The sequence below is a fragment of the Dermacentor albipictus genome, chromosome 3, assembly GCF_038994185.2.
Source record: "Dermacentor albipictus isolate Rhodes 1998 colony chromosome 3, USDA_Dalb.pri_finalv2, whole genome shotgun sequence".
NCBI classification, from domain to species: domain Eukaryota; kingdom Metazoa; phylum Arthropoda; class Arachnida; order Ixodida; family Ixodidae; genus Dermacentor; species Dermacentor albipictus.
In genome coordinates, this window is record NC_091823.1 from 138604915 (window position 1) to 138632241 (window position 27327).

General features: G+C 47.0%; 1 protein-coding gene across 5 annotated transcripts in view; it reads right to left on the reverse strand.

Moving 5' to 3' along the window:
- The window catches only part of LOC135917824 (uncharacterized), a 205080-nt gene that overhangs the window by 65703 nt on the left and 112050 nt on the right, over positions 1-27327 (reverse strand). For all 5 annotated transcript variants that reach the window (XM_065451423.2, XM_065451422.2, XM_065451425.2 and 2 more), the window contains one exon: positions 13288-13462. In XM_065451423.2, coding sequence (XP_065307495.1) covers positions 13288-13462 — 175 coding nt within the window. The remainder of the gene's footprint in view (positions 1-13287; positions 13463-27327) is intronic.

Genomic DNA, 27327 nt, shown 5'->3' on the forward strand with positions numbered 1-27327 from the left:
GTGTTAAAGGTAAACGCACGCTTTTTGAACTACTCCCATACACATACCACTTGGCTGCGTCACTTCTGGTTGAGCTCTAAAATAGAGTGTTTTCAAACGACTTATGCATTCTTGCAAGTGGGCTGCGTTATGCATACTCAATATGAACATCAAGTTTTGTATTCTTTTTCAGCCAAGGCATTTCACTAGAGCCTCTTTATATAAATAAATATCGTCACCATTCTTACTGCCTTCCTGTCCTCGCAGTGCTTTCGCAATAATATTTATGTATGTATTGGGGAGCCATATTTATTTGGGTATTGTTCTCGTGTGCACTTGCATAACCTGTCCATTATTTGGGATTCTACTGTCAATAGATGATTAGCCATTTTCAGCTATTATAAATGAGTAGGAACTTTAACTACTGGCACTAATGTTTGTTTATCTAATGACCGCATTTCCCCAGCTAGCAAATGTTTAAGGTAATCTCTCAGCGTAGGGCGCACCTTCCTGTTGCGGAGTATTCGAATGGTCTGAATGGTTCGATCGGTTGACTATGTCGTCCCCGGCCTTGTGTATTCAAACTCTGCTTCCTACGCAAATGCTGGTTACATGGTAGAACTTTCTTTAGCACCAGCAAACACGCTGGTAGGTTTCTTCGGTCTGCGAGAAAGCTGTTAAGCCTCAACGGTTTATTGCACAGGTGGCGCGCTGAAGAAGACGACGCTGGCCATGATGATGAATATATACAGATGAAGGGGCAATATAATGCTCAACACAACTTCTCCCGCTCGTGAAAGCAGCTAACCTGGCCACTGGTTATGGCGGGAAACGCTGTATGAAACGCTTTAAACGAGAAACATGCACAATCTCCGTGGCACGGCAGCAGCCGTCCAAAGTCGGAACAACTGGAGTCACATGACAGTTAACTGGCGAAGTCTGTTCCCGGACAATGTAGGGCCCGATAAAACGGGACTGAAATGTCTCGCACAATCCAGGAGTGCGAACTGGGGTCCACAGTAACACTTCGTCTCCAGAGTGCAAAGAGACGACACTGTGAGATGCATCATAGCGAATTTTGCGGTCTCGTTGGCGACACCGGGCAATGCGCGAAATTAACTGCTCGCACATTGATGTGAACGAAGGCACGGGGACACCGAAGAAAGAAGCATCGAGGATATTGAGCGCTTGGCACCATACAAGAGGAAAAAGGGCGAGTATCCCGTAGTGCGTTGGACGGCCGTGTTTTATGCGAAAGTGACGAATGGTAGAATGACATCCCAATTGGTGTGGCCACGGTTGATGTACATAGATATCATGTCGGACAGCATGCGATGAAAGCGCTCTGTGAGACCATTAGTTTGAGGATGGTAGCTGGAAGTCGTTTTATGGATGTCACGCACGGAGAACATCACCGAGAAGTTAAGAGAAAAGTCCTGCCACGGTCACCCAAAAGGACATGTGGGACGCCGTGCCGTAAAAAGATAGCCTTCAAGAAAAAGGCCGCAACCTCCTCTGCGGATCCCGAAGATAGTGCGGGTGTTTCAGCGTACCGTGTCAAGTGGTCTATAGCTGTGTCGATCCATCGTTTTCAGCCATTGGTTAAGGGTAGCGGTCCATAGAGGTCCATACCAATGACTGCGAAAGGAGCTTCAGGACACGGGACAAGTTCGAGCAGTCCAGGCGAAGGTGAGGTCAGTCGTCTGCGGTGTTAGCAGAGCGAACAGGAAGCCACGTATTTCGCTACGCTGGTTGCAAGTCCAGGCCAAGAGAAGCGGCTGCGAATTCGCTCGTAGGTTTTATGGAAACCAAAGTGACCGGCAGTGAGATCGTCGTGAAAGGTCTCCAAAATCTGGGCCCGAAGTGATCGTGGAATGACAGGAACCCAAGGGTGTCCTTCAGGATGAAACACGTACCGTTATAATATCGAATTTTCAATCTTCAAGCTCATCAACTGCTGACGGAGCCGATCATAATGTATGCGAGATAATGCGCGAGTACGTTCCATAACGCACTGGCAGTGGGAGTCATTACGTTGGCTAGAGGCAAACGTATGAGAATAGCTGGATGGAAGCTGGTCGAGAGCTGCGAGCGAAGGGAATGCTGGCGACGCGTCCTGTGGTTTTCTCACGGAAGGTGGTAAGCAAGCAGCGTTTGAAGACGGTGGTAGCAGACAACGAGAGAGAGCATCCGCATCCTGGTGTTTCTTTCCTGACTTGTAGGTGACGTCGAAGTCGTATTTTTGTAAACGAAGTATCCAACGGCCGACACGTCCCGTTAAATTCTTTAGCGTCGCCAACCAGCACAAGGCGTAGTGATCAGTAACGACCGTAAATTGGCGGGCGTGCAGATAAGACCGAAATTTTTGGACGGACCAAACAACGGTGAGACACTGGCTCGGTAATCGTATAATTTTTTCTCTTCAGCTGTTAGCGTGCGACTTGCGTATGTAACCACACGTTCTTAAGAATTTTGCTGACGTTGCAGAAGAACAACGCCGATACCCTATCCGATGGCGTCAGTATGTAAAAGAGTGGGTGCGGTGTTGTCGAAATGACAAGGCACAGGCTCGGACATGAGGGCACGCTTGAGGGTGTCAAAAGCAGTTTGGCACTCGTCCGACCATACGTAGAGAGCTCCAGAAGGAAGGAGTTGATGGAGCGGAGCCGCAATGGTGGTAAAGTTACGTATGAAGCGCCGGAAATGCGAAACTAGGCCAAGGAAGCTATGCAAGCCTTTGGCGCGTTGATGCCTGGGGAAGCGGAGGACAGCGGTAATCTTGTCGAGGTCGGCTAAGGCCCTCCTTGGTGACAAGGTTTCCGAGCACTTTAATGCTTTTGCTGGCGAAGTGGCCCTTTTTTGTATTCAGCTAAAGGCCTGCAGCTGAGAGGCATGTCAGGACTTCGTCGAGGCGCTGCAAGTGTTGATAGAAGGTCGACGAAAATATGATGATGTCGTCAAGGTAACATAAGCAAGTCTTCCCCTTTAGGCCCCGTAGTACGGTGTCAATCATCCGCTCAAATGTGGCGGGAACATTACACAGGCCGAAAGGCATTCCGTTGAATTCGTAAAGTACATCGGGTGCGGCAAAGGCGGTTTTCTCCTTGTCTGCTTCGTGCATGGGTATCTGCCAGTATCCGCAGCGTAGATCAAGGCTGGAGAAATACTCCGCGCCTTGTAATGAATCTAACCTAACATCGATTCGGGGCAGTGGATATATGATATTAGTTAGCACGAAGGAGTTTATTTGAACACAAGTCCGTACCTATTGTGTCGTATTCATTTCTACTGCGGCAGTTTTTTTTCTTTTTCACGGAGCCCATCAAAGCCGCGCTTTTCTGTTCAAAGTCGCGGCGTCCCTACTGAAGATGTGTCAGATCATCCACCGGACCACTAGCGCATACCATCATCAAAGGAATGGGTTGAAGGAGCGTTTCAACCATACTTTTTGTGACATCCGTGCCACGTATGTCGCGTGCGACCATCCCAACGGGGACGTTGTGCCTCCTCTCGACACATTCGTCTATAATACTGCCACTCAATCCAGCCCTGGTCCTTCTCCGTTTTCTTACTGTACGGCTGCGAACGTTATTGCCGCATCGATAGAGTTTGGTCCTACAAGCCTGGTCCAGGTGCATTAGCAGTGCTTCACGCAAAGGGGCGGTTCTGACTGCTCGCAGTGTTCTGAAAGCCGCCCCGAATCGGATATCTCGCTCCTTGCGAACCTGGTCAATAAACACCTTGACAAATAATTTAATAAGTTTGTCGTGAGAGCGCAGGCTTTCGTTTTCCCCATCTTTATGCTAAAGTGATTGTGACCCTTTCTTTTGCTATCTTTGCACATTCTAAAAAAAGACTGAAACCAGATTTTCACACACATCGGGCCGACATAGGTTTGTTTAAAAAAATCTATTCTTTTTTATGGAATCAGCAATCTTTAGTAGCATCACCCTCTTCGCACTGGTTTAACGACCTGATCATTCTTACGACATGTATACAGGCGCGGCCACTGTTAGAGGTAACAAGGTGCGCGGGGCCGCACTCCTCAGACCATGGCTCAGACCAAGTATTGCGGCGCAAGCGCAATAAGCGCCAGAGGCGGAGTGAACTGTGCGTTGTCTGCTACGGTTCCTCCCATTTCGCCACACGCGCTCTGGTAAAAAAATACTGCAGCCATCGTACCCGAAAGAAAATATTTGAACTGAGTTGTGTGGGCGCGCCACTCACGCTGCACACAGTATCCGGCTTCGAGTTTGACGTTCGTTTTAGTCGCATTCTCCTCACAGTTACCGCGTCTTTCTGTCGCCTTAGTTTTGATATTTGTAGCTGGATCGCCACGGGAATCAATTTCCGTTCCGAAAGGCATTGTACGAGTGTGCAAGCGTGACTACATGGATCTTTCAATAAAATAAAATGAAGTTTGGCGCTGAGTTCTTACTTGGTTGCAAAACAAAATAGGGCACGTGGCATAAGCTTAACAGTGTCTTTTTTGTTTGAGATGTCAAACAGCTCATTCAGGCAACCAAAGTGACCCCCACCTTTAATAAATCCCAGTTCAGTGCGAGTTTAAAAGGCTCTGCATGTGTTACCAGCCTTGCATTTCGCCGAAGCAATACCTTCGGGCATGGCTAGAGTTCCTGAGGACGAGCGATGGGAAACCGTCGAGCTTTAATTCAAGGATATGTCGCAGCGAGAAATTTCCAAAGCAACAGTTCAAGACAGTTAACAGGATTATGAGAGCTTTTAAATCTTGTTGACGAATGAAGGATGCTCCGCGGAAGCTGAGGTATCGGGCTTCGACCGAAGAAGAGGATTTTTGCATTGTTGCGGCCGCAGCCGTGAAGCTTTTCTGCTCAGGCAATCAAAAAGCTCTTGATTTGAGAACATGGATGGCAACGGTCAGTGACGCCGACGGGAAGCGGGTCTCAAAAGAGCAGAATTGCAGCCCAGAAGCCACTTCTTCGCGCCCAAAACAAAGAAAAACGGCTGAAGTATTCTCCGACAGCATGCGCAACGAACAACTAAGGAGTGGAAGCAAGTCGTCTTATAGACGAGCGTGCGTTCACTACAACGTGCGATCAACAAGCTCGCATTTGGCGGCCTAGCAACGCCATGCAAGCCACACGAGAACTGTGGTGTGTTTGCAAACGTGCTTTTTGTAAGAACGAAATGTGTTTCCAACATGGCCTTCCATTTCGTACTGTAATTACGTTTAGGTGGGTGTGCAATTTCGTGTGCATGCATGCATCTCTAGCACCCTGCATGCTTCCGTTTTGAAGATGATTGATTGATTATGAGGTTTAGCGCGCAGACGCTACACAGGTGATGAGGCGCACCTAGTGGCTGTAAAAAAGACCTTTTAGAAGTAAAAGGCACCGTTAAAATTTTAGACGCACAGCATGCCTGCGTGCTTTGATAAGTGATTTAGTATACCACGTGCTGACGCACCATTGCTATAGTGTTTGTGTACTCCAAAGCGCCAATCGGGTTTCTCCGCTCGCGGCGATGTGGGAGGAACCGTAGCAGACCACGCCTAGCTAACTCCGCCTCTGGCACCGATTGCGCTTGCGCCGTAATACTTCGCGCGGCGCCCGTCGTGGTGCTCCGCGGAACGCGGCCACCCGCTCTCTAAACTCCAACGGCTATCTATTTCTAACAGTGGCCATGCCTATACGTACATCCTGGGGGCTAACCGTCTATCTATCGCTTAGTCTCCCTATCTCTCCGTCTGTCTGCCTGTGTCTACAAATATATAATGCTAAACTTCCGACAATGGGACGAGGGAGTCCATGGGCTCATATGTACCGCATCGTGTTGCTGTACTTAAACAATAGGGTTTGAAACTAAATGTTAGACAAACTTGAGTCACGGAGTATATGAGACTAAGTATTTGTCGCTGTTCAATGAACTTCTTTCTTGTCTACTTGGAGCGGCTGTAATGTACCACTTGCTCTATGCCACTCTTCAGTGAAGTTCGCACCAACTTAGGCCATTTGGTAGGAGCAACCAGGTATGTTAAGTTGTTCTGTAAACCTTGCATTGCGCGTAGAAAGCTTTAATATGGATGCCGTAACATGCGAGGCGTCGAAGCACCAACAGATATGCGCGAACGTGGTTGTGGGCACTAAATTGACCTCGACGGTGAAACGCCTGGTGTGACGCAAGGAAAGCGCATTTTGATACATGCGTCAAAGAAAAAAAAAACAGATATCGTGAACATGCACAGCGAGCAGCACGGCGTCGAAGCACAAACGGAAAGGATGCGAGCGTGACGATTCTTTTCTTCACCTCCAGGTGCCTTCCTCCTGCGGAGCACGCTTCTCTAGCGGCTTCAATGGTAACATCGCCAATTCTGCAGGCCGGCCATCCACGCTTGAATGTAAACTATTTCAGAATTTCGCCCAAAAGGCGAAGCGTTGATTGCAATAGCAAATAATCCACAGCTATACGAAGTGAGGATAGAAGTTTCGTCAGCAGCATAAACTTGTAAACATTCGCTTACTCACACACTCAACGAGCATGGTGTGACGCGTGCACAGGCAAACATGAACACATTCCACAGGATGACCGTGAACGCACGCAGTCAAAACGCTTCCTTGAGGCAGCGCGACAGCAGCAGTGACCGAAAGTTGCGCTCGCGCTGCTTGTCGCTGCAACGCAAACAGAGCGGCGAGAGCGCCCGCGCCGCTATGAGTGGTCGGTGCACCTAGACTCTGTCTCCATCGCAGACTGCTTTAAAGATAGAGCCCGCGCGGTCGTGCCATACGCAGCTGCTGTCGGAAGAACATCCCCTCCCCACTCCCTACCCTCCCTCCAGTGCCTTGCTCCGCGACGGAAGACGGCGCGCTTCTTCCTCGTTTTTCCTCCTTTGGGTGCGTGAGGTTGAGCCGCCATTGTCGGTTCATTCTGGCACGCTTTCATTCGCATATACAGCATATGCCGCGCGGCAACTATGCTATCCCATGGGTACCTTATGTAGAACATCACGGGGCGGTGGATGGCGACGGCAAACATGCGAGAAGAGCGGCTAAAATACTCGTCTCACATATGAGGCAGTTTGGCTGTGGCGTATGTTGTGATACTTCATAGTTTCAATGATAATAACAATAACGTTAACATCAATCCGTATATTAGAGCATTATCGTTAGGCTGAAGCCTAAGAGACTCCCAAATGAGTCACTTAAGAACACCTTTTATGAAGAGAGCTTTTGCTCCGCAAAACAAAACACACGAAGCACAGTGACAGTGGCGATACAAGCATCGATATTTCATATCCATGGGTCAGGTGCATACACTACTTATACATTACTCATATTTTATTCCAGTGGTATCGTTGGTGCTTGCTTACATTCAGATTGTACATAACTACTTCTTTTTCTGAACGCAATCAAATTGGATAAAAATTATTCTGCTATAGAATCGGCAACAATATTCTGATCAGTTCCAATCGGATCGGAAACCTACAAGCACGTTTGCAGGGAGCGGTAACTTTAACAGTGGTCAGTATGTAAAAAAGTGGTGAAAGAAAAAGCTTAAAAGTAAACAAGCCTCATACAGGCCCTATAACTCAACGCTGTTCCAGTCTGTTTTTATTCAATCCTTTTTAATTACCTTCCCCGCTGGTAAAATATATTTTGAGCCATGTCTACTTCACAGGTCTCACGAAGCATCACGAAGACCGCGAATGCGTCTCGTCTTTTATGACTTGTATACAAGGGTTTAAGTTGAACACAAGTAGAATGTTTCAGAATTCTACAACATTTTCGATGTTAGCCCTCTAGTATTGAGGAATTTTTTTTAGACTGGAGACACTTCATCTCTTTTTCCCGCGACGTTACAACACTGCAAAAACAGCAAAAGAGCACTTTAGACGGTCGCGTATGCGCTATTAATGTAATATTATGCCGACCAAAGCTGCATTTTTTTGCTACTATAGCCGGAGTCTGCCCCGTTGTGAAAGGCATGGAAAGTGGCTGGCCACTTACGGCTCTAGCAGTGGTTGCTTGGAGCTGCGAGGCAGAATGATTTTCAAGAGAGTAAAAAAAAAAATATTTCCCCGACGTTTAAGGTATTCGAGCCCGTTCTTGAGGTTTATGACATTGCTCTAACAACTCTTCTGCGTTGAAAATTCTGTTAAGCTGCACTTTTTCCTTCAAATTCTAGTTGTCAAAGTTTTCGATTAAGCACCGCAATCTAAGCAAGTGGAAGCGGAACATTCACCCACTCCTGCACTATCCTCTGTTTTCTATTTGAAAGCTGCTAGCCCAGCTCCACTGATACCTTCTCCCCCTCTGCGCTGTAGTCGTTTCTTGTCAGCCAATGAGATCCTGTGAAAGAAGGCAATGATATTTCCTTGGAAAGCATACAGATTTGACGTCTTATAAATGGTGTGAGCGTATCATGGAGCTATTCAAACAGCATAGAGGATCACTGCTTCGTGCTTGAACTCGACGTCAGGCGATAGGAATAATATCAAAATATAAGTTTTGCGTTGTAGGGCCGATGGTTTACGCTGGAATTTTATACGATAAAATACTTCAACAGATGACAACTACTTGTTGGTTTGTTTCCAAAGACTTTGTAGTTTTGTTTGTAAAAATTAAGAAATTTATTTTTTAATTTTAATTTTTAATACAAAGCTTAGTGTAATCCTTGTGGTTTAGGGATTGCTTGTACAAGGACTTTCGATATCCAAGCCCACAGAACTGTGTCCGAATATCAAGAGTAAAAGTTAGCCGCATGCGATTTCCAGCAAGGGGGCCTACATTGGCCTTCTATATATTGACTGGAATATGGGTGCTAGGTGGGCGCATTATGCTGCATCATCAGTAGAATAAGGGCTCATGGTGTAAAACACATCAATTACACTCCGCTGAGGGTTATATTTGGAGCACAGCGAAATTTTATGGAGTAGGCATGGTTTATTTACGTAAATTACGTTTCTTGAATTAGCCCACTAGGCACGTGTCAATTACTGTGTGCTCATTGTCGGCCGATCCTCAGAAGGCGGCGTGCCCCTTTGCGACCCAAAAGGTATATAGAGTGCAAAAATATGCTTTGATATGTGCCATCTTTCTCAATGCATAAAATCCTCACCAGCATTTTTCATTCCGCAAACATCAGAGGTTGTCGTCAAATTGACATCATGTTGCACACGTCGCACGCTGGCCTGGCTTGTGCTTTGCATTTTGACATAACTTAATCTGTTGTCTCTCAGTGAAGTTAATTCATAACTTGCTTGTTGTTTGCCAATACGGTGTCTATTTTCCTTTTTTTGTTGTGGTGTACAGTGCTATATTTTCGGATGTGTGTGTTAGGCAACATCTCATGTTAGGTATTTATTGCTGTTTATTAACAACTATATACAGCGTCAGTCTTCTACCACGTAACGATTGGGCTTTTCTGCTTATATTGAGTACCATAAGAACAAGACCCTTTTCGAACGTAATAAAACAAGGATGGCTCCTTTATTCCATTACATTATAATCCCTGAGGTAAAACATTATTAATTCAGAAGCGTAACAATTACGCGAACAACAGCTGTCACTACTCGGGCCTAATTAACGAAATCTTATTTCGTTAGTGCGTTTCGCCATGGGCCGGCTGCGTTTGTTTATAATTATGCCCTGCACCAAGATTGCCTAATTTTTTTTTTACACGCACAATTGTAGTGTAACAGGCCTTTGTTCAAGGGATCGAATCCCGTCCACGGCCGCCTCAATATGATGGGGGCCAAATGCGAAAGCGCCCATGTAATTAGATTCAGATGAACGTTAAAGAACTTGAGGAGGCCCAAATTATTCAGAGTCCCCCGCTATGACTTGCCTCATAATGAGATCGTGGTTGTGGTACAAAAAAACAAAACATACTTTAGTTTTAAATTGTTATGTGAATTCGGGCCGTCGTTTCTCATTAAGTATCTTGATAATAAATAAATAAATGAATAAATAAGAAATAAATATCATAAGACGCAACAAAGCCACCACGGACAGCATCGGGGACATAACTTGTTGGATAATTTGAACTAAGGAAACGATAAATTAATGGAAATGAGGGTGGATGAAAAAACAACTGGCCACAGGGGGAATATGAAACCATGTCTTCACATTACGCTTGCGATGCTTTGAGCAACAGAGCAGCCACACCACCGTCTTCTCAAGCACTTACCGGGGTATTTGTGTTTATCTACTGGAAATAACCCTGGGAGTGTCAGCCAGCGGCACCACTAACAAAACATGGCGCCGGGTCACAGATAAAGATAGCATGTGCACAATGCAATGCTTCTTGGATAAAATGATTGGTTCGGAATCCCCGCGAATATATATAGGTGCCTTTCACATGCAAATTGCAACATACATGAGTTCAAAGTAGTCTCATGAGAAGCCAACAAACAAAGACACCAAGGGCAGAATAGGCGAAATTACTCATACATAGTCATTGAAATAATGAAACGATCAATTAATGGAACAGAGAGTTGATGAAAAAACTGGCTGTGGCTTAGCTAAGGTTAAGCCCAGGATGCGAAGCATACTAGCCTTTATTTTAACGCGACAGCGTTAAGGAGCTCATGTCGCAGAAAAGCCGGTGTCGTCGGCGTCGGCTCAGGCGTGCGGCGCTTGCTCAGGCGCACATTTCGTTGTCGCGCCGAACGCTGCGTTGCTCGACGCTCACCGCGTCCGATGCGGGGCGCGTATTCGCTGCGCCGTAGCAAAGCCACCTAGAAACAGTCTCTGTAGCACGCCGCAACCTTCGCTTCTCATTCCAACGAGCAGCTCTGTCTCCAGGAGGCATCTCACCTCGTGTCTAGCAGAGGCAAGCGCAGCTGCTTATATACCGCCGCGACGCCGCGAGCGACGGCGCGAGTTGGAGCCCCGTTTCTCCTCTGTCGTGACGTCACGGTGTCACGTGGTATTGAAGGCGACACCACCGCGCCTGAGGAGCTGGGTTGAGCTCTCGTAATATGCTTCGCATAAAAAAACTAGCCGCCGGTGGCGCACGAAGCCACATCTTCACACTACTCGTGCGATGCTCATATCATAAGACCTACCTCTGTGCCATGATGCCATCCACTTTCAGGGATACTTATGTTTATCTACTAGAACTAAACGTGGGAGTGTCAGCCAGCGCGGATGCGGAAATTCCTTTTCGGCCCAGGCGTTATGTGCGCGACATCTTTTTAGGTGAAGGCCACTGCTTCGTAAACCCACACATGCTACCCGAAGGGATTGGTGCTGCCGTATTCGAGGCATCGTTATATAATGAACAAGAACAAAGAAAACCTAGGACCGGATTGTCATTAGTCGTATCATCAAAAGCCTACAAGCAAAGACACCAAGGAAAGAATATGAGAATGTTTTGTACTTAAAATTGAAGTAAGGAAATACAAACTTACTAGAAATAAAAGTAAATGAAAAAAACAACGCTGTAGGCGCGCCAGCGCTGGTCTTCGCATTACGCGTGCGATGCTCTTACCAATAGAGCTACCGTAAAACCGTTTTCTCATCCACTTTCTGGGACATTTATGTTTATCTACTAGAACTAACCCTGAAAGTCTTCGCCTGCGCCGCCACCCAAGGCTTTGACAGCGCCGTGGTAGGTCAGTTGGTAAGAGCATCGCATGGATAATGTGAATAGGTGGGTTCATGCCCCATCTGCAGCCAGTTGCTTTCTTATCCGCTTTCATTTTCATTAATTTATCGTTTCTTCATTTAAGTTCATAAACACAGCAAATTTTCCCTGTGCTGTCGTTGGTGTCTCTTTCTTGGCTTCTTATGATAGCAGATGAAAATCTGGTTCTCGGTATCCTTTCTATTCGTTCATTACTGAGAGAGGTTTCCATCCCGGCAGCCGGATACCTTGAAGTAGCGTGTGTGGGATTATTTACCAGTTGCTTCATGAAGAAAAAAAAGGCCACGTGGACGTGGCACCTACACTAGAAAGGTTGTTGCACATCCGCCGTCATGGTCATGGGTGATAGCGCTTGCTAACACTCCCAGGTTTAGCTCTAACGGATAAACAGACCCCTCCCAGAAAGTGGATCGGCAAGCGACACCGCGGTAGCTCATTTGGTAAGAGCATCGCACGCTTAATGCAGAGACTTACGTTTACGCCGGATCGGTGGCCAGTTATTTCATCGTTCACTTTAATTTCCATTCATTCATCATTTCTTTATTTCATATATAAAGCACAAGTATTTTCCCCTGTGCTGCCCTTGGTGCCATTCTTTGGTGGCTTCTTATGATATGACGAATAATACGCGGGCTTTCGGTTTCATTCTTGCCGTTTATAAAGCAATATCGCGTCTTAATTAATCACACACTGTGAAAATTTTCTTGAAACGTTCTTTTTAGGAGCTACCAAGGCCAGTTTGCGGTAATCAACTCAGTGTAAAAGCAAACTGGGGTTTCCATTTCTGTACAAGGTTCACCATCTCCAGCTTATAACATGCAATGCTTAGCCGCACAAGTTTTGGCACATTGTTCTTGCACGCTGGTGCCTACATGCAGGTTGTTTCACAGCGAAGCTATTAACCTCTAGTTGGCCATGATATTTCGCGACATGTCCTCACGGAAAAAAAAAGAAACTTCAGTAATTGAAGCTCTTAGTTCATACACTTATTTACATCACGCATACAATATACAGCAAAACATTCGCTTCAATAAAGAACAAGCATAAAACAAACATCCAAATTACATATTTGCTGATAAGGTACTCCGGCCAACGATGCGAAATTTCCCAGTAATGATTATTGTTGCGCAAGCTCCCGCGATGAAGGCAGCTTGCGACGCGGGGAGTGATATGACTAGCCTTTCGTATATAGAAGATCCAGCCCCGGTAAGTAATTTTATTCTTGTTACAGCACTGATATTGGTAGGCAACGCATAGTTAGAACTGCTGAGTAGTAGCGGGAATGCGAGGAGAGGCAATGGGAAGAAGAAATGGAAATCCGACCAGTGGTGACGTGCTGTCAAAATTACCATTACACCAATTACTACAATTATTCTAAATTATTCATTGCTACCTTTATCTAATGCAATAGAACGTTACATAATCTTCAGCAGTGGTAGAGGTGGTGTTCAACAGCTTCGCTGGACAGGGCCGGGTTGGGGAGTCTATCTTTTTATGAGCCTACCTTTTTATGTAAAAAAAAACGCGGCATTGTGCACATGCTAGGTGCCTAAAGTGGTCGCTACGCTTATAGCTTACCGTTATAGTTTGGCATTGAATCGATTAACGCCTGTGACTTGGCTCCTGAAGACTTGGCGCGATTCCAAACAAAGGAGATTTGTTGTCTATTAAGAAACTCACCTGTAGACCTTTGGCTGCCAACTTCACAGCATTGGATGGACGGGTGCTTATATAAATGTCTGGGTTCACTAGACCGTAGTGGTAAATGCGATGGTCGTCCCACAACTTGTCTAAATGTATCTTGGTCGAAGCGTTGCCGACGATTTCCATCATGGTATCCTCAGTGCTGCATGTACTGATGAAAAAAAGCGTGTGAAATAGAAGCACGTCAGAATTACCTAGGTAACGCACGCCTGTGATGCTTGCAATGAAATTAACTACTGTGCTGTTCAATGAGTACATGTCACAGCGCTTTCGAATGCGCACTGTTGCGTCCCGAGTACGCTAAATACATCGAAACTGGTTGATTAGGGTCATCCGAGCTTTAACTGATGTTTTCAACCGAAGCTTGTATTGGCTCACAAGTGGCGTTGTCCTATCACGCAAAAAAAACGCAGTTGCTCCCAGAAGAGAGCAGCTGCGGGAAAGGGTGGCTTGATGAGGTGACGGCCGAGCCAGCGCCGGAAGTGAGTTATTACCAAGGAGTCCAGCTGCATAGGCGAGTGCAATCAATCAGAGCCGTTTCGTTTCCGACGGGAAATTCATTTATTTATTTACTTCAGAATAGCTTACCACCCTCAAAGTGAGACATTGAGCAAAGCGAGCAGTATATCGAGAATACATAGAATATATGACATCTACAAAACCGCAGCTGTTTACATACTACTACTGTAAATGCAACCGAGTGCAGGAAAGGGTTTCGCGTGCACCGCCCGCCGGCTTCCTTGCCATTCGGTTCAGTCTCGGGAAACGGATGGGACGGCCGCACGTTTGTGTGTTGGCTGAAGGAACGGGCAGCATATTCGACTATCGGTGGCAAGAAGTCTGCCATGAAAACGCTCGCCGTCGGCACGCCGATCCAGCCATGAGAGCCGCCAAAGCCCAGGCGATCCGATCGCAACAAGATCCCGAGCTGAAGGAGCGGGAGCCCGAAGGCAATCCGGCTCCGTTACCTCTGGGTTACTTAATGGTGACAAAGGTCAGGTGCACACCGGACAATTTTCGCTTACCCCATTTACCGGCATGAGCAGAGTTGGTCATTTATTATATTTTCTTTTTATTTCTTGATACTGCCAAGCCACTCTCAGGGTTGTCACAGGAGTGGTGTTTGGAAGGTAGCATACACAAAAACAATATTAATTGGTAGGAGCCGGAAAACAGTTCGCCAAAATCCAAAGAAACGCAAATGAAAAAAAAAACTTTCAATTCTCTACACCAAGAGGGTAGTAGTGCCTTCTAAGAGCGTATGCACTTGTGGCAATGAGCGGGAACATCGTGGTGCGTTAAAGGAGTGTTTTGTTGAGGGATTGGCGGTGAAGTGAATGGATAGGCGCCAATTGATTGGCAACCTCGCGGTAGAGGGCACATTGACTTGAAGCGCCAAATTTAAACCTTAAAGCGATTTTTTGCAACTGGCCCTGGAACTGTGATAGGAGAGGGAGTGTTATGCAGTCTGTGTGCACGCGCATGTTTGCGCAGAGGATGCGCGAAGGATGCCCGAACGGAGAGAGCGTGATTAGGTGTGTGCACGTGTTAACTGCGCGTGAGTATGGTTGTACGCGCGCGTGCATGTGTTGCGTGCATGTGCCTGCGTATTTGCATTTGCATGCATACGAGTGCGTGTACGCGAACATTCGCGGCACGTGTGCGTACGAGTTAGTGCATGTTTGCGGCACATATGTGGGTGCGTGTGGATGTGTGCGCGTGCAAATGGGCCTTCGCGTTTAAGCGATCATGCGCGCTTAAATATGTGTGCGTGTTTGAGTGCGCATGGATACCTATGCGTTCGTATTGTCTGTATTTGTGAGTTCGATGGAGAAAGAGTCTATGAGTGTGTGGGAGTGCAAGGGAGAGACAGAGCGCGTGTGGGAGTGCAAGGGAGAGACAGAGCGCGTGTGCGTGTGCAAGGCAGAGAGATCTTGTTTGCGTATACGTGCAAGCAAGATTGTATGCGTAGGTGCGAGGGAGAGAGAAAGCGTATGCCTGTGGGCCAGGAAGAAAGAGGGCGTGTTTGCGTGCGTGCGAGGGAGAGAGAGTGTGTTTGTACCTATGTGCGAGTGAGTGAGTGAGTGAGTGAGTGAGTGAGTGAGTGAGTGAGTGAGTGAGTGAGTGAGTGAGTGAGTGAGTGGGTGAGTGAGTGAGTGAGTGAGTGTGTGTGTGTGTGTGTGTGTGTGTGTGTGTGTGTGTGTGTGTGTGTGTGTGTGTGTGTGTGTGTGTGTGTGTGTGTGTGTGTGTGTGTGTGTGTGCGAGTGAACATATTCCTTCTTACACCTAGGGCGATATAACGTAAAACTATTCCATACTTTTTTATTCAAATTTTGCAATACGCCATTCGTGATTGTTCAAAAACTTCTTTGGATCACCCTCAGTTCACCTGTCTGTCACGCGGCGGCATGAAAACCGCGATATTCACCCATCTGATAATACGTGCACACACTGATTATGCATGATTTGCGTGAACAAAGAAATATAGTTATTTCTGATTAGAAGCATTTTCGCCATTTGCCCTCCGCTATTGGTCGAAAGTTCTTTGCCTGCACCCACTTCACCTGCTTGTCACGCGACGTCCCAAAAGTGAAAAAAACTCACCACGTCAAAGTGACGTGTGCGCGTTAAAGATGCCTTAATATAGCGAAAAAGCTGAATTTTTTCGGAATAACCACAGTCAGTCCCGCTCCGAAATGAATCAAATATAGCTGCCGCCGATCGCTCAGGCAATGGCTATTTTTAACTGCCGGATAGCATGGGCTTATTTGCGTACAATAAAACTTTTTTGCGTAGCCGTGTAGCGTTTTGAACACTGTCGGCACGTTTACGACGTCGCTCTGCGAACTCTTCGCTGAGAATTTATTTTACCGTCATTCTTAAGCTTCCATTGGATGCCGCTGCAATTTTCGACTAGCCACCGCAAGCTAAGTAAGGGAAAGTGGACAAATCGTAGACGCCGGCACCACCCTCTTTATCCGGTGATCCATTTTCAGTGCAGTGGCTTGCCCCATCGAATGCCTCTGCACTTGACCGTGCCCCTAACCTCTTGCCCGCCAATTACATAACACGAGCCGCTCAGTGTAGGCAATGTGATTCGTTTTTTAAGCAAAGAAAAGTGGTTTCCTGTGAATGAGGAGAGCGTTTCATTGGTCGGTTCAGGAAAGCGTGTGGCGGACCGCCCGATGCTTCCGTAGGCGGTTACGGAAGTTTTTCGTCAGGAGATTGAACTAAAAGCATATTGGAATAGATTTACGGTTTGCGGCCCCTACTGTCGGAAGCAACTGGAATCGACAAATTTAAATTCATATTTAGAACCATGAAACAAGAACGAATTACACTTTACTGACAGCATTAGGTATTTCAGAAAGCGAAACCGACGCAAGAAAAAGTCGTTTGTGACGTCATTATGGCCGCCCTTGATCGGCACGATTTCGCGAGAAGCTGCTAAATGGTTCACCTACATTATGTTCCTTCCGATTGCGGCAGCGCGATGCTTCTGTGCCAGTGACTCGCTAAACCTACGCCGTATGCAAAGACATTGATCCCGAACGCACACTCCCGTAGAGCCTAGCGGCAGAATTGACTGTTGCACATCAAGCAGCCGCAATTAATAACTAAACCGCACTTCCAATTTCAGTTTTGCGCGCTCGCGTTTTGAGTGCTAGCTGGCCCGCCTTATGCCGGCTGTGCTGAGCGGCCCGGCATTTGCAGTTTTTTTTTCTTTTGCTTCTAGTGTTGAACGACGCGCGGTCTTAGTGTGGAATTGTTTCATTATTAGGTTAAACTGATTGCGAACGATCTTTACAAGCCTCCATCGAATGTGCACCATATGCCGTTTAATGAAATAAACGCAAGATGCCTTGTCAGAAAATAAATAAAAATTATTTTGCTCTATATAAACGCTCGTTCCGGACTTTTTGTGCCCATTCATCCAACATTGTGGCGCCAGGCGAGCACCACCAGTTTCCGTACAAAACTCCACCGAACAGCATCAGCTGAAAAAGGTAAATTACAATGACGCGTAATTTTGGTATTTAGACACAGTAATACTGGGCGTAGAAGCGAAAGGTACTCCTACACTCTACGTTCACACCCTTTAAGTCGTATCTTGCCACACAATAAACATCATCTATCTTGTCCGCATTTCCTTTCTTTAACGCTGCGAGCCCGGTACTTCCCAGTAATGAACGGCATGCGCGTTATCTGCATAACACAGCATTGCCGACTGGAAAGTGGCGGGCGCGGCGTTTTCAAGCAACAAAACGCAAGCAAGGCAGATGATGATTATCGCTGTGTGGCAGATATTAATCCCAAAAGGTGTAAACTTTTTTTAGAGTGTAAAAGAGTTCCACCCTTTGCTGTGTATGGGCCGTATAACGTAAAACTATTCCAATGTGTTTTTATTCCAATCTCCTGACATCAACTTTGCGTATCCGCCGACGCAAACATCGGGCGGTCACCCGCAGGGCTGTCGGAAGAAAATCAATCAAATGTTCCCCTAGTTCATAGGAACTCACTTTGTTTGCTTAAAAAACGAATAACATTGCCTGCACGGAGCGGCTTGTCTTATCTAATTGGCTAACAAGAGGCGAGGAGCACGCTCAAGTGGAGAGGGATTCAATGGGGCCGAGCCACTGCACTGAATATCGGTAACCGGATGAAGAGCGTGCTGCCGGCGTCTGCGATTGTTCCGCTTTCTCTTACTCTACTTCCGGTGGCTCGTCGACAATTACGGCGGCATGCAACATAAGCTTAAGACTGACGCTAAAGCGCGAAATAGAGTTGGCAGAACGAGGTCGTAAATGTGGCGAAAGTTCTCGGTAACGTTACACGGCCACGCAAAAAGATTTATTACACGCAAATAAACCCATGCTCTCCGCAAGGGGTAGTAGCCAGAGCGACGTCGGCAGCCATCTTTTATTCCTTTCGAAAAGGGGAAGCCGGCGGCTATTCAGAATGAAATTAAGTTTTGTTCGGCAGATTAATGCCTCTTTAACGTGTACGCGTCACTTTCACGCAGGATGTTTTTGCGGTTTTGTGACGTCGCGTGAGAGGCAGATGAAGTGGGTGTAGCCCGAAATCTTTTGAACAATAGCCGAATTCTAATGGCGAAAAAGCATCGAATCAGAAATAATTATTATTCTTTTGTTCGGCCAAATCATGCACACTCAGTGTGTACACGTTATATCAGATGGGGAGCTATTGCCCTTTTCGTGAAGTAAGGTGAAGTGAGTGAAGACAGGTGAAGTGAGGGGGGTCCAAAAAGTTTTTGACCAATCGCGGTGGGCTGATTGCAGAGTTGGAGTAGAAAAGTTTGGAATAGTTTTATGTTGTACTGGCCCATATTTCCCCCGCAAAAATAATCGTTATCTGCCTTGCTTGCGCTTTCTTTCTTGAAAAAGCTGCGCTCGCTACTTTCCTGTCCAGAAAGATGCGTCAAGCTGACAACGCGCAAGCCGTTTTTGAACAGAAATTACCGGCCCCGCAGCGCTAAAGAAATGCGGGCAAGACAGATGACGGTTATTGTTACGGGACAAAATACAGCCCAAAGGGTGTAAACATTGTTTAGTGTGCATGCCGTTCCTCACATGGAACTACCGGGCTCGCAGCGTTCAAGAAATGAAACGCTGGTAAGACTGTTATCGTATATTGTTGAGGCAGACATACACACCAAAGGGTGCAACGGTTTTAAGTGTGTATGAAAGTGGTGAATGGGCGGCATAACAAACAACAACAATTCGTTGTTGCAAACATGATGTAGGTAGTACCCGACTCATCACAGACAATAATATGTAATATTAAATCAGCTTTCCAAGCATTCCCAATTCCCTGGCTATATTTCCTGCACTTTAAGAATACAAATACACGGACAATCGCGCGTTTGGAAAACGGCTTCACACCCGCCGACGCGATGGTACGCTACGTACACACGAGTGGCCGCAAGAAAGGCTCCCACAAGACTATCCTCGCCTCTCGCAGAATGCCTTCTACCAGCACTCAAGACAAATACGTGGGTGCAAAGCCTGTTTTCAGTCGTTCAGAACAAAATTTTCGAGTTACCTGGTCCTGGTTCTCGAGCTGCTTGGAGTTATTTTAGCGTGTTCTCTCGGAGCCAGAGACGCTCTCCCGTGTTATCACCCGTGGCAATCGCCCGACGCACTACCGACACGCGTGAGTGCCGAAAGACGCTATATGTTGTTACGGGGCACTGCGTCACACGGCCGAGTTGCAATTTATTAACTGCGGCACAAGTTCGGGTGAGGCGAGCGTGCGCAACAACTACCGAAATAAGTTACATAATGTTAGGGCTCATAGAAAGTATCGCAAACATGTACCAGTACTCTTCACTTACTCAAATTCTGTTCGGCACAAGTCTCAGCTCCGTGTCTTAAGCCTAAATTACTTGAGATGCGTCGCAGACTGCCAAGCAAAATTACTCCCCTTGCCGTTGTCTAATAGTGCAGTGCTGTACTGCCGAAGTGCTGAAGGAACGGAAGAATAGGCCAGGAGTGCAGTAAACCAGGATACAACCAGAAAAGTAGATAGCACAGAAATTCTCAGAATTCTCTCCTAATGTGTAAGCATTGTATCTCTCGGCTGTGACTTCGCTTTTGCTTGCTTGCTTTTCGTAGGCGCGTCGAGCCATAGCCTTTCCGGTGGCAAGGAATGCTAAGCCTTTTGTAGACAACTGTCAGATTCTCTCGCCGGATCCGTTCTCTTCATGGCAACAGCACTAATTGAGCTGCAGCGCTCGGCAGAAGCGATCCTCGACTGAGCAGAGCGTTGAAAGTGAATACCAGCCGCCGCAGGAGCGCGTCAGGTGCTGCGTGAGGTGAGCGTGCATCGTCTCGATGTCATTTCGCGCTCGCGGACGCTCTCGCGAGTCTATGTAATGCGCACGTTCCTTGTCCACGCAAGTCCTCGCCCGCGTTCTGACTGCGCCTTGGTGAGGCCCAATGAAAACGCGCCATCGTCTCAACGCGTCGGCTTGCCCTTGAGGTGTTTATATCTCTAAGGATGCTGAGCAGCATTCAATTGAACATTCGACCACTCCAACATCTCAAGTTGGCCCACACCCAAACTTCATGTTCACCCACGCCAAATTTCATTTTAGCGCCGCCCTAAATATAAGTTGACCCACTCCATGCTTTCAACCTGGCCGATCTCTATTTATGTTGGGCCACCCCGAATTTATGTATTTATGTTGGCCCGCCCCAAGATTTCAAGTTGGCCCACACCCATCTTTAGGTTGATGATGATAATGGTATGTGGTGTTTTATGGCGCAAGGGCCAATCATGGCCAAAGAGCGGCAAGGAATGTTTTAATGCAGTCAATGACGCATTTAATGACAAATGGCATCGTTGTTGGCAATAACAATGTAACCTGACTGTAAAGGGCCTAAAACAGGGATAAAATGGCTATATATCCATTAAAAGTCACAATGACTTTTCAGATGTGCTATTAATTTAAAAGATATGCTATGATTCAATGAGACAATAAAATATGTAAACGCTAATCGCACTATTGCCTTAACGAGGCCCCTAAATGCAAGGGCCTGTAGGCACGTGCTCTACACTGTAAACGAAAATAAACCCACCTGGGAGTTTTTAAGAGGTGATGTGCCCTAAAACCTCCCCTCCTCAAATATTTACTCCGATGTATGGGAGGAAAACAGCGCCATCCCCTCGTTTCACTCCGCTGGCTAGCTGCGGGAGTATTAAGGCGACATGACGCGATTTTACTCCGCTTAAAAATCTTGTTCTCCCGTGAAACACCGACAGGGAGTTTTAACCCCCCCCCCCGCCGATACAGGTTGGTCACGTGGCGCTTCCCGTGAGGCTGTACGCCTCGCCAGCGACCGGGCGCGTTCCGCGGAGCGGGCAGTGCTCATGGCTGACGGTTTGTTTACGTCTGTGAAGTGTCGTTCCGTGACAGCGTTTCGTCAATTTGTTTCCCGTATTTCCTTCCAGAAAGTGTTATAGGCATGCCTGAAGCTCACTGTATCTCAGCATCAAGTACATTAGCTGTGATCGCTTTGCTGACAACGATGATTGCAAGAACCACGTTTTGAAGTGCCGAAAAAGGCTCAGGTATACCTCGAAGCTTCTCACTGGCTCGTGATGTCGGCTCACGTTCCGGCTGTGTTTTCGTGCTGCGTCACCCTGTCTTGTGTTCTTCAGTACGTGAAATGCGACTTCTATGTCCTTTTGAGTACATGCTGACAACGTCCGGTGTAGTGTTTGAAAGGACCGCGTAGCAATGGCAACAGCAGCCACTGTTCGGGCGACGACATCCGTGCTAGTCGCGCATGAATGGCGTAACCCAAGTTCGTTGCGGTGCTGTGTTGCCAGTAAGAAAGACCGGAATGCAAGCAACTGTTTTTATGTATCTGTGAACGGATATCCTCGCCCGAAGAAAAACGGTAGGACATAAGTATGCGTACTGAAAATAAAGCTTCTTATTGAGCGATGTGAATCGAATTGTTATCGCGCATATATGTTTTCGTCACGTCGTTGCTTCCTATATTGCATTAACATTACGCTCTATCTGAGAGACTGATTTAGACGCATGCCTGCTGGCTCCGAGTTTAGGGATTCACTCGACAGATCAGCGATGTAGCTCCTTTTCGCAACCGAGACAGATTGCTCGGACGCAGAGCAAGTAGTGCGGTGTATAAAAAGCATGACTGCGCATTTCTCGGTGTTATGTCGGCTGCTGCGGGTCATGCTCAAACGTAATAATTTCTTGCTACGCTACCACTATATCGCAAAAATTTAATTTTGCTATGCAACACATGCACTTACATTTTTCTTGCTTACTGTAACTAACGCACTACTTTTTGGGCGCGAACGCCGGCAGTGTGCGAAGTCGCTTCAGCACTCCCAGAATGGCATGATAAATTTGAAAAATTACGCTATTAACTTTTTTCTCTCACTATTTTGAATTAACAGTTTTGTGTTGATTAAGGTATTCTGTTAATTTCAGAGAGGCAGATCTCGTATGAACGAGCATGTGAGTCGTAATTCTGAAAACAGCACAGCTGCTCCCTAGGCGGTTTCGACGCACACAATATCGTGGCTATATATACTGGCACCGTTGCTTCTTGAGTATCGCGTGTACGTGTGATGTCTTTCAAATTTCTGCATTGGGCGTTTCTGAAATGTTTATGTATGTCATGATATATGTGCTTTCATTGACTTGTTCCATCGAATTCGACGCGGTCTCGTGTGCATATTTCGAAATTTGACCAGCAGCCTCTGCATGTAAACATGTTCGCGCAAACTCACGCGATGGCTCTTTTTATACTCCCGTTGCACCTCGAAAAAACTCCGTCAATAGCAAAGCAAAAAATAAAGAAAAGACAGAAAAAACTCCCATAATTCCACGCAAAAATTCCGCTCGTACGGAGTGAAAATTCTACTCCGATCATACGGAGCAAAAAAAACTCCGAACCGGGGTGTCGCTAGAGGACAAGCAGTATACTCCCACCTCGGAGTTATTTCCGTTTACAGTGTACAAAGTGCTACTATCGCCGCAGCAGCCTCTGGTAAGATGCTGTAGACGAATATCTTCGGCCCATAACTTTCAGTGAACCAACATCTTGCGGAAAGTTAAAAACAGATTTTCTATCAAACAACGGGTCCGCACCAAGCAACATTGCGAGAGGAAAAGCAATGCTCTGTCGGCAGGCTAGAGGGAAATGTTTCTTTTTATGCGAAGCATATTACTAGAGCTCAACCCAGCTCCTCAGGGGCGGCGGTGTCACCTTCAATACCACGTGACACCGTGACGTCACGACAGAGGAGAAACGGGGCTCCAACTCGCGCCGTCGGTCGCGGCGTCGCGGCGGTATATAAGCAGCTGCGCTTGCCTCTGCTAGACACTCACGAGGTGAGATGCCTCCTGGAGACAGAGCTGCTCGTCGGAATGAGAAGCGAAGGTTGCGCCGTTTTACAGAGACTCTTTCTAGGTGGCTTTGCTACGGCGCAGCGACTACGCGCCCCGCATCGGACGCGCTGAGCGTCGAGCAACGCAGCGTTCGGCGCGACAACGAAATGTGCGCCTGAGCAAGCGCCGCACGCCTGAGCCGACGCCGACGACACCGGCTTTTCTGCGACATGAGCTCCTTAAGGCTGTCGCGTTAAAATAAAGGCTAGTATGCTTCGCATCCTGGGCTTAACCTTAGCTAAGCCACAGCCAGTTTTTTTTTTCCTTTCAGCTCCCATTTTTCTGCACTCCAGCAACATATGGAGGATGGTTACTATCTGGCCACATCTGTAGCTCATGAGAGGTTCACTGCCTGTACAGAAATAAAAGTGTGTGCCATACGTCAGACCTACCCTAAGGCAGCAGAAAAAGACCTCGGTACGCCGTAATTTTGTTATTTGTTGAGTGAAATAACTTTATTAGATCCAGAAAAGACGCAAGGGAGACCCAGCGCCATCCGCCTAGTCACACGCAGGGACCGCCAATCCTGGCTTGATGGCCCGATCGCGGGCCCTCTGAACGGCGAGGGTTTGGCAGTCCGCAATGGGATACCTTTCAGGACAAATTGCTAGAAGAACCGCAAGGTTAGGATACGCAGGGGCTTCTAAAAGTGGAAGGGTCCCGCCCGCGCCCTACATAAGGCAGGATGCGGGAGGGGGAATACCCGTCTTGACAGATTGTAGTGTGTGTTCGTGCGGCCTTGAGCACGCCCTCGTTAGGGTTAGAGGGAGAACCCTCAGTCGGCCCCAAGTGAGCGGGAAACGCAGTGAGATAATCCGGATAGAAATTTTTGATGCTATGAAAAAGGTGGAGGGCCTGAGGGGAGACTATCACGGTTTGGCAGGCCTTCATAGCTGCTTTGGAATCGCTACATATTTTGTCGCTGCGACCATCGAGCACAGCCAGCGCCATTTCACCCTGTTCGGTTACCACGGGTATGGAAATGCATGCCGTAGCGGCGCAAGTGGTCCTGGAATTGGAGTCGACCGTGGAGACGGCGAATGCCTCCTGTTGAACATATGCCGCGGCATCCACGGAACTTGCCTCAACGAGATTGTTGCGGGCATGCTCAAGTGGAGCTGTACCCCTGGCCCGACGCCTGCCGACGTTATTTGCAAGGTGCGAATTGCGGAGAATGGGCGCGATGTGCAGTTGAGACCTGATGTCGCTGGGAATCCGCATGGCGTCAGGACATTGGTCGACAGGGCTGAGGCCCATCTCGTCGAGTACCTTGCGGCCTGCTTGGGCGCCGGATAGCCTGAGCAGTTGTGAAGGCTCTTGTGCCTCCATTATTTCTTCCAGTGTGTTGTGGACTCTAAGCTTGAGCAGGCTTTCGGTATTTGTGCTTACAGGTAAGCCGAGGGCAAGCTTAAAGACCTTTCTGATGACGGAGTTTAGCCTGTTCCTCTCTGGAACATGCCAATTAAGCATGGCCACCGAGTGTGAAAGGTGGCAGAGCGCAAAAGCATGCATAATGCGGATAAGATTGTCGTCCTTGATTCCCCAGTGCCTGTTGGCAATCCTCCCGATTAGCCCGAGAGCACTCTCCATCTTGGCTGTGCTGTTTCTGAGTGTGGTTGGATTGGTACGGTTAGACTGGATATACATCCCCAATATTCGGAGCGAGTCCACTCTGGGCACCGGAGACCCATTACCAATGAAAAGCCGTATTTCCCTATCGGAAGCTCGTTTCCAATCACGATGGCCGCCGCCTCTGGGTCTTTTCTTGTAGAGAAGTAGTTCAGATTTGAAGATCATCTTAGCCCGATACCGCGGAAGAAGCGCTCGCTCGCACTACTGGCGCTCTGCATGGCGACCTCAGCGTGGCCGTTGCTCCTGCCGACGCACCAGTTGGTAAGCGCGCCTCCTGCTCCCTATAACCCCACACCTTACTGGGACCATTGAAGTCGCCCAAAATAAGTAAGGGGTCCCGACCAGCTATTTTCAGTGCCCGGGTGAAGATGTCTGCAAACGTGATACATTTAGGTTGGGCGGACAAGATATGCTAAGGATGTGTATTTGTGGGTCAGAGCGTCGCAAAGGTAACAATATGACCATGGTGTGCGAATAAGTTGTCTGTAGGTCGAGGTCTACCTCTTGTGCGGTGTACGCTTTGTGTACAAGGATGCAAGTAGATGGATCTCGCTGAAATGCATTGTACCCTGAAATTTTAGTTGAGGCCCCTGGTTCCTGTAGAGCCACGATGGCTGCTAGAGGTTGCAATGTTTCTATGTAGAGACGAAAATGAGCGCGTTTAGTACGATTCTTAAGGCCCCTACAATTCCACTGCACGATTGACAGTGGTTCCTGTCTTGATTTAGCTTGCCTTTTTCTAGATCCCTGCGCGGTGATTAGCATTAGTAGACTCTGGCTGGCTATGAATAACTGTGCCGGCACTCTGTATGGTATCCAGTGAATCAGCACATTCGTCATGTCCCTCGTCCTCCGTTACGCGGAGTAATTTGCTCGGACGCCCGGCCTCTCTAATGGGACCGGTGCGGCGGAACAGTCTTGCGTTAGTTTGGACCCATGTTTTGATGTTTTGAGTCACCTGTTGCGTGACTATTGTGGCTATTTGCTGTGTTTGCAGTTAAGTGGCAGACTGGACTGGCTCACTGCCCTTATGAAAATGGATTTAGAGTTCCTTTAGAACTCCTAATGAGTTCCTATGGAGTCAAAAGGGACTCTATAGGAACTCGCGATCTATAGAGTCGTCTGCATAGAATCTCTATAAGAAGTCTATAGAAACCTTTCTATAGAAACAAGTCATTTCACACACAATAGATGTTCTATAGAGGGTGTATTGACGTCCTATGTACTGAATTCTATAAAGTAATTTTTATAGAATGTCTTTAAAACTTCTAACGCGACCTGTCTATAGAATGGCTCTCCATTCGTTCTCTATAAATGTTCTATAGAGATTGTATTGATATCATATGTACTAAATTCTATAAAATAATGTCTATAGAAAGTTTTTAACACTTCTAATGCGGCTTGTCTATAGACTGACTCTCCATTCACGCTCTATAAGCAGTCTATAGAGGGTTTATTGTCATCATATGTACAATATTCTATAAAATAATGTCTATAGAAAGTTTTTAACACTTCTAATGCGACTTGTCTATAGACTGACTCTCCATTCACCCTCCATAAATGTTCTATAGAGGTCGTATTGACATTTTATGTACCAAATTCTATAGAAAAAAATTTATAGAACGTTTTCGGAAACGTTCTATAGAGGTCGTATTAACATCTTATGTGCCAAATCCTACAGAAAAATGTTAATAGAACCTTTTCAGAACTTCTAATGCGGCCTGTCTATAGAATGGCTCTACATCCTCCATAAACGTTCTATAGAGGTCATGTTGACATCTTATGTACCAAATTCTATAGAAAAATTTATAGAACGTTTTCAGAACTTCTAATGCGGCCTGTCTCTAAACTGGCTCTCCATTCCCGTTCTAAAAGTGTGCCATCATATGGCATACGTACTGAGTTCTGTAAAGGAACGTTTATAGGAAATTAAACAAGCTAAAGTGCGGCCTGTCTAAGAACGGCTCTATATTTTCACTCTATAAACAGTACCCAGTATCCAGTGCATCGCCGGATTATGGGTCCAGTGCCGCGCGCTGGATGCATGGGGCGCTGGGCAAGCGCGGCGTACTGGAAGGCGCTGGTTACTGGTGCGAAAAACAGCTCTAGCGCGTTAAATACGTGGTGCCTGGACACCGTATGTATTTTTTTTAATACAGAAAGCAACAGATAGCGTTTTAGTACAATATAAATCGAAAAAATGAACATGTAAAAACAGAAGTGCTCTGACCAGGATTCGATCGTCGTACCTGCAGATCCCCAGCCCGGCTCATTACCGCTACGCCGCGTCAGCATAGGGACATGGGCGGATAATTTAGCTTATCAAAATCGAGAAGCAGTTTTAGTTTCACAGAGAGAAGTCTTGCACAGACGTGGTAGATGCGCTATCGGCCAGCAACTAAAACTCACGCCTGTACCTCAAAGAAACATTT